At 34.1% G+C, this 8,037-nt stretch overlaps 1 protein-coding gene across 1 annotated transcript; it reads right to left on the bottom strand.

Annotated features, from left to right (window-relative positions):
* Positions 1–3,909: 3,909 nt before the first annotated feature.
* On the bottom strand, positions 3,910–6,261 carry PHYBLDRAFT_146656 (hypothetical protein; the record flags this gene model as incomplete). The annotated part of the gene is made up of 9 exons (XM_018431701.1): positions 3,910–3,957; positions 4,191–4,324; positions 4,540–4,601; positions 5,473–5,547; positions 5,625–5,680; positions 5,791–5,851; positions 5,927–5,997; positions 6,079–6,173; positions 6,243–6,261. 9 exons carry the CDS (start codon positions 6,259–6,261, stop codon positions 3,910–3,912), a joined length of 621 nt encoding a protein of 206 aa, XP_018290504.1.
* Positions 6,262–8,037: the final 1,776 nt, after the last annotated feature.

Genomic DNA, 8,037 nt, shown 5'->3' with positions numbered 1-8,037 from the left:
TGTTTTAGTCACGTATAAGTTGTTTTATACATTATCTTTATTTTTATTTATTAACCACTTCTGCACTTATGAAATCTTGTATATGTATTTTTTCATAACGTCAATGTAATAAAATATTACGAGCAAGACATTCAATAGACTTTGAATATCTCTCTAATTCTATTGCTTCTTATAATGGTTTGTATGGTAAGTCTGATCCAATATCACTATATCCATCTTTTTCTCTCTGATTAAGACAAGCTAAAGTATTCACACATTTATTCCAAAACTTTATCTCTATCTTTTATTCTATATATACATTGCTTGTCACTCTGTGTTTTGCTTGTCAATTTGCTAACGGAAGTTTTTCTGGTCTCTGACCTTATCTATCGCGATTCACGACATATGATACCCTCTCTTACATCTCTCTCCTCCTTTATTTCTCAACCATTCCCACTGCCACTCTCTGCTTTCGTGTCCTTGTCCATATCTTTGTTGAGCTTCCTGGATACAACCTATATGATTATCCAAATCATACTTCCGAACACTTCCTTGCTGAGTGCCTCTTTTTTCACAAGTGTGGACTATAATATGGACAGCATGTATAACCGACTTCCTTACAAGTTCATCCGCAATCCTTGACACATTATATTTCCGCAATATTCCTTCCTCCCGCTCTCGTCAAATAGTGACTCTTATCATGTTTTGAAGGACGTTCTTTCTACTGTCCAAAGGTTTTACTGGAGAACAATTTCCAACGATGTGCCTTTTGATATTACCAATGTGTTTGCCTACTTGTACAAGACACTGCGCTTCTTCTTTCGATTATCACACATTATCGAATGATGCCGTGTTCCCTTCCACCCCCCGCACACACCCACATAGATACAAAAACCTGCCTCTGGCTATCTATTTTCATATCCCATCGCAAGCACTGCTACTGTAGGCCGTGCATATTCCTAATTTCCGTCCGTCCGAATATATACTTGGTCTACCAACACTACTATTGCTGTATATGCCAGCTTCATAAAAGAATCAGCCGAACTCCCAAAGATATCTCTCTCGGGTCAGAATCTATGTGAAACCCATTCAAAACCTTGATGTCCATTCGCGCCTCTCTACTTTTTTTCTTTAATTTACATCTCACTTTTTTTATAGCTAGCTGTACATTTTATTTTCTTATAAGCCGTTTTCCCCCACAGGGGGTTTTTTCCGTGCTATTTCTCTTTTTTTTTTACGCTGACAGTTTTCTGTCTAGCTATAGATAACCATTACTTTCTTATAAGCCGTTTTTCCCCACAGGGGTTTTTTTTCGTGCTATTTTTTTCTTTATATCTCTTTTCTTTATCTTTATTAGTTTACTTTCTTTATAATGCGAAAAGGCGCGAAGCATCAGTACATTTACAAAAACAATAAATGATTTTATTTGTCTATATGTATATATGTATATAAGTTGGGCCTTTATATCATTATCATTGATATTAGAAGTAGTATCGCTATTAATATTCCTAGTGATGTCTTTTTTTTCAGTTTCCTTTATTATGTAGTAAAAGCTAGGTAATATTATATATGTAGGTGATATACTCGCACTCAAACTTACATTCAAAGAAATCAAAGTAATTAAAGTCATTCCTAACAGCAAATATAAATGCGCGTACATATTACATAGTAAGTATTCTATTGAAGTTATCGCCACTTTTTCTTCATAATGTATAGACCCTTACTTATTAAATTTGGTCACATAAAAAAATGGAATCCAATAATATCTTTTATCTTCAAAGAGTATATCTCAAGATTATTTATTAGCTCCAGAGTATATAAAGGAACAAAATATGTGACATGGAGCTCCACAAGGGTGTATAGTCAGTTCAGTGAAAATCTTAAAAAGAGAGAACATTTGATATATTTTTTATGGGTCAATATTTTATTAAGATTTATTTAGCCGATGAAGATAGTCATTTGTGCTCATAATAGTAATAATATATGTAGATATAAAACAGGAATAAACCATATATATATTATATATCAGAATAATATATTACTCAATGTAGAATATAAAAGTATTCATTAAATTAAATTATAAGAAAAGACTAACTGTTTCAATATTTGATATTGTAATTATTTGCATCTTTTACAGCTTAATATATTATATTCATAGCCAGAACAAAACTTTGTGAATTCTTTTCTTTTTCTCCAGTAGTGCATGCTTTCTTTAATAAGTTATGTATATATTTCTATTATCTATCTATACATACTTTGCACTTGAAGTGTATCCAGATCTTTTTGACTGAACTCAAATATGAGATTTGAGGTGGTCAGTTGCTCAAAATTTAGGTCATGTAATTTTTTTTGTATTCTTTCATTATAACACTCACAAGGAGACCAATATTACTTTCTTGTGGACTCTTAACCTTTTCACTTTTTCACTTGTCTTTTGAGACAAATTGTGTTGGTTTATGCAATTAAGTGATCCAAATGGTCAAAATAAGAACATAATAGATATCAATTTCCTCTAGCAATTTATTAGCCCAAATATTGGAATTTGGCTGCTTATTTTCTTAAGAGAGATGACAAGAAAATAAAAGTGGTAAGTGAAGATGGCCTTCATAGTTTTCATGCTTCAATATTTATATAGATGTGAAGAAATAGTAAAAATAATACAATTAGTAAGATATTACTAATCTATTTAGATATTAGAATAAACTATGATTCTTTGGATAGTTAATAGTAAATAAGTGAGAAAAAGAAAGAAAATAAAATTGATAAATAATGTTAGGATTAATTGATACAATTTTTATGACTTTTAACTGATTTCTGTGGCACCTGTAACGCCAATGTTCTTTTTAAGACTATAACTTGATCAATTTGTTTAAATAGCCGATAGAAGGAAGATCTAGAAAGACATGATATATCTGGGTCAGCCGGAAGTTTGAAGACAGATTCAGCGTGCTAATAAAAAGGAAAGTTCTTTCATCTATGAAAGCTCACAATGAGAATAATGAAAGCAAGTCTATATACTAAGAAAATAATGTTGTCTGCCACAAGTTTAAGCTTGCAGAAGGGTGAAAGAAAAGCCAGAATTTGATAATGATGCTAAGGTTACCCAGCAGTCTAGATTATAGGTCCACAGAGAATTCGTAAAAACATCTCGCCGGAAGAGTGAAAAAAAAAGTTCAATCTTCAAATATCTTTAAGGAGTTGGCAGTGACTACCCATATAGAATAAAGAAGTTTTCTAGTCGAAGTTTGTAATGCTAATTAAATGACGATTCCTAATTGCATGTTAATGTCTAATTGCATGTCAGTTCATAATTGCATGTTAATTCCTAATTGCATACATGAGATGAAGAAGGATTATGAAGGGGTCACTACACTATTTTCTATAGATAAATTTAGCTTTTTTTTTCGAAAATTATATCTTTGAATTTATGTATTTTCAGACATGGGTTTGAGACGTGCTATGTTGTTTGTGTGGTGTGAGGGTTGGTAAAAAAAAAAGAAAAAGGTACGAATAAATAAAAGGGGTGGTCAGATCAGCACTCGTAGCCTTTGCAGCAAATAGCAGTGCTCTTCAGATCAATAACCAGGAAAATTTAGGATTATATAGTATTTTTTTCTGAAATAGATTGATAGCAGGTCATTAAGATACTTTAATAATTTTAATAATAATATTTGGGGTAATTGAATATGAGTAATTGTGATAATTAGAACGGGAAGATAAAACTATGGAAAGAAATTTGATATGAGCAAGTCATGAAGTAAGTAAAAATAAGGAGATACTTAAGATAGAATATATTTGGAAGCTTGTTAGACTGTTACTCGCGTTGACCAGGTATGGATATATCAAATGAGTGTGGCGGAAAACCGACTGTGTCAGGTTGTTAGGTGAAAGCAGACCGACTAAACTAAGAAAGACAAAGAGGTTGTACTATTAGTTTCTCATAAACTGATAACCATGATGGCCATTATTGCTACGAGTCTATATACATATACATACCTTGGTTATAAAAAAAGACTCGACAAGATTTCAATACTGAATAGTGTATTGAAAAATGATTTATATACTTTTAAAGTATATCCGATATATCCCAAAAGTAAAAAAATAAAGATTTTTTTGTCAAGACCTGCGCTTGAAGGCCGATCCACTCAAGTTTACACCCAAGCTTCTCAACAACCCTCATTCCTGCCTACTCGGCATGGCATCAAATTTACCATGACGGCAAAGTATCGGTGAAATGCTTTAATGCCAAACTGCTCGGGACAGGTGTCTGAGACACCCAAGTGAACAGCATAGCATTTACTTAGGCACCTTAACTTTGCTTCGGGTTCGTCCCTCATGTCCAGTTCTGTTTACCAGAGCGTGGGTTACAAGTATCAAAGTCTAAGCAATGAGGGACTTGAAAAGCACAGGGATCATTTCAACAGGAAGCAGTAAAATACAGGCGATTGTACTGGGTAATCTGTCGATTCTGCTGGAATCTACCTGTATTACCTCACGTCCAGGTGCTCAACGAATTTAAAAAACTCTACGCATCCAGGTGATACACCCTTATACTTGCACCTTTCTGTGACAATCTTGACATGCCCCAAAGGACAAAATCTGGAGAGCCAATATCCAACGTCCTAAGAAAATAGCATAAAGCTACCTCTGCGTTCCTCAGTCTTCTCCATGTTATGTGCCGCACAACACAGAAAAAACTGACGTGGATTTCATCCGGCTTTCGCCTTCATATGAGTGGCTCAGGAAGGTCTTTAACGTCCAGTATGCTCTACACTAAGAGCTACTTTCCCTTACGGTACTTGTGTTCAGTTGGTTTTTTATAAGTATATTTAGCCTTCGATGAAACTTTTCACCAGGATTAGGGAGTTTGTAAAACAACCCGACTCATCGGAAGCTACTTAACACAAAGACAAGAACTCAAGACAAGGTGAGGGGATTGCACCCTCCAATAACCTTTTCCAGGGAGTGAAGGCTACTGACTTGTTGGTATGTCTGGAAAAGCAGTTCACTAGTTCACAATCCAGAGCAGTCAAAAGACTACTCCGGTTCAAACATTGGAGCTTCTCCATCTCAAACAATAAAGTCCAAGACGGAATCCCTTTTGGTTTCTTTTCCACTGCAGTAAATGCAGGTAGAATCGCTCAAAGTACGGACCAATTTTAGGCCATGGTACCTTGAGCGAACTCAATGACTAGACGCCAAAGAGTGCAGTGCGTTCAATAAAAAAAACCATAATCTCATATTAAGACAAGCCTTATAAATAAGGCGTCTACAATGAGCGAGTTGGAAAAGAGCCCGGAGACTCACTGTTAAAGACCATGATATACACATTTTGCATGAAAATGTTTACGTATATTCCTTTTGATATATCGTGACCGATAGAATACGAGGTACTCAGTGACCACTCCAAGAGTAGAGATATAAATAAAAATCGAGTATAAGGTTAATATACTTATTGTGTCAAAGTGTGTGCGCGTGTGCGCGTTTACTTACCTAGCTGTTAACTGCGAAGGGTGTAAAATACTGAGCTGGTTCTCGGTACACCTCTCCATAAGCATACTTTGAACACTATCAAGAGAATAAAGTAATATAAAAGTATAAAGTGAGTATGTTAATTGAGTCAAAGTATGTATATATTGACTTACCACTCAGTGGACCATACATGGTATGAAGACACCATCAAAAGAATGGTGGTTAACAGCTAAACAGAACTAGAAACTGCAATAGAAAAAAAGAAAACATCAAATCATAGTTAGCGTGTTGATCGTGTCAAAGTATGTGTGTATGTACGCGTTTACTTACCTAGTAAACAGCAGCGGAAGGCTTGAAAAGTACTTGTGCTAAAAAGCAAGACGGGACGGGACACTGGACACTGTGATAAAATAAAAGAAATATCGAATCATAGTTAGTGTATTGATCGTGTCAAAGTGTGTGTGTGTTTGCTTACCTAGCAGATAACTGCGTAGGGTTTAAAAAAGTACTTGTGCTTAAAAGCAAAACGGCACTGGACACTGGACACTGTGATGAAAGAAAGAAAACATCAAATCATAGTTAGTGTGGTGATCGTGTCAAAGCATCTGTGTGTGTGTATTTACTTACCTGGTACATGAACTTGACGTGAAGGACCTCTCCGTGGCTACAGTGGAATGGACGCTGGGCATAGAGGACAGAAAAAAAACATGCACAAGAAAACACTGTGCTGTAGTTAGTATACTGACCGCGTCAAAGTGTGTGTGTGTGTGTGTATGTATATAATACTTTACCTGCTATTAAACTGGACATCGGCTTTGGAACTTAGCTAGAAACCGCGCCTAGGGTGCGTTTCCATGGTACATATCAGTATGTGCCTTATACAAATGGGAAGATATAGGCATTTAAAGGTGATTTTCTTACCGTGTCGGAAACCAAGGACCGCCGAAAGGAAACCAGGAGGAAGAGGGGGAAAAACAGGAAATAGGGAATTGTATCGATTCTTATATGAAAAAAATTGGGGATTGCGCAGTACTGAAGGCGTAAACTGCCTATTTTGGGCAAATCAAAACAAATTCATATGAAAATTTATGGGGTTTTATGTTTTCAGTAAAAGCTATATGTTTTTATATATATATATATATATACTACTATCATGGACATCTTGGTATTGGTTTATACATGCCTTGGGTATTAGATTGCCTTAAAGAACCTTTATATATCTTTTGGGAAATACGTTCTTTGAATAGCTTATACTCACACTACTTACAATCATGCTTTTTAAAATATTCGAAACAAATAAAAAAAGTCTCTGTAACCTTCCGACTAAAATTGTCTACTTTCACTTAACAGAACATCTCAAAAGGTATAGACATAAAGAAATATTACTACTTAGATAACAGTAGCATGTACTTATTAAATAAATTGATATTTTAACAGCTCTCAAATGTATTTTTTATTAGAGTTACGAAACTTTACATATATATGAAATATCTTTTGCAAACTACAAGCATACAGTTTTCTCTTAATTCTGACTGAATAAAATACTACTATTATAGAATCCACTTACATTTCTTGGCTAATGCAGCTTATTCTTTATAGAATTATTCTTAAAAGCAAATATAAGGTGTGTATATGGGATAACAAAAGCATAAGCAAAGAAAAAATAACTGTTAGAATATGCCTTTTCAGCACAACAATATGCGTATATTGTTGTATCATACAACGCAGTGAGCTAGTATTAAAGTTCTTTTAATCTCTCTTTTCAAAAGAAAAGTGTAATAAGTATTTTACGGCTACCATTATTCTTCAATAATGTCCGTGTTCTTTCTTTTACCACTTCACGTACATACATACATACATACATATACTCAAAATATCCTTCAGTGAGTTTCGGAAAAACCACTGTTTTAGTTGAATTTGTATCCTGTTTAGAAAAGAATTCTTTTGTTATTATGACCCAGTCTGAACTGCCTTTCTCTCTTTCTCCCAAATCTACCTTAGTTGAAATCAAAGTAAGTGCCTTTTAATAATAAAGGTATGAATATGTATCATCATTGCTATTTCCTGTCTTGACACTCTGGTTTCAGTTACCCAATATCTTATTCTAAAATTACAAAAAAAAACACATGCAAAAATACGGTCTTGTTCTATGTCTATTTCTCTGATTGCACTAGTACTTACAGCTTTGAACGAAAATGAGTTGATAAGTTTCTTTCTGTGTAAACTTTTCTGCTCAAATCAATACCATAAACAGGATAATCTGACTGTAAAGGCGTATACTTTACAGCATTACTGGGTCAATTGGAGATTTTTTTCTAGATTTCTTTCGATATGAGTGAGAGTACATTAATTATTAAAAAAATAACAACTTTTCCGGACTTGACTAAACTTCAAGCTAATATGTACTTCTTTTATTCTATTGTATTGTATTTTAAAAATAAGTATCAGAAAAAATCACTATACAGCTAAACTTATAGTAATGGAGAGTAGTATACATCTATTTTTAGAATATGCTATTATATTTGATATTTATTAGCATTCTGCTGGGTAGCCTTCCGCGTCAATTATTGCCTGGCATCTTTGGTA

Source organism: Phycomyces blakesleeanus (assembly GCF_001638985.1).
Source record: "Phycomyces blakesleeanus NRRL 1555(-) unplaced genomic scaffold PHYBLscaffold_13, whole genome shotgun sequence".
Lineage (NCBI taxonomy): Eukaryota > Fungi > Mucoromycota > Mucoromycetes > Mucorales > Phycomycetaceae > Phycomyces > Phycomyces blakesleeanus.
This window is presented reverse-complemented; position numbering and strand designations above follow the sequence as displayed.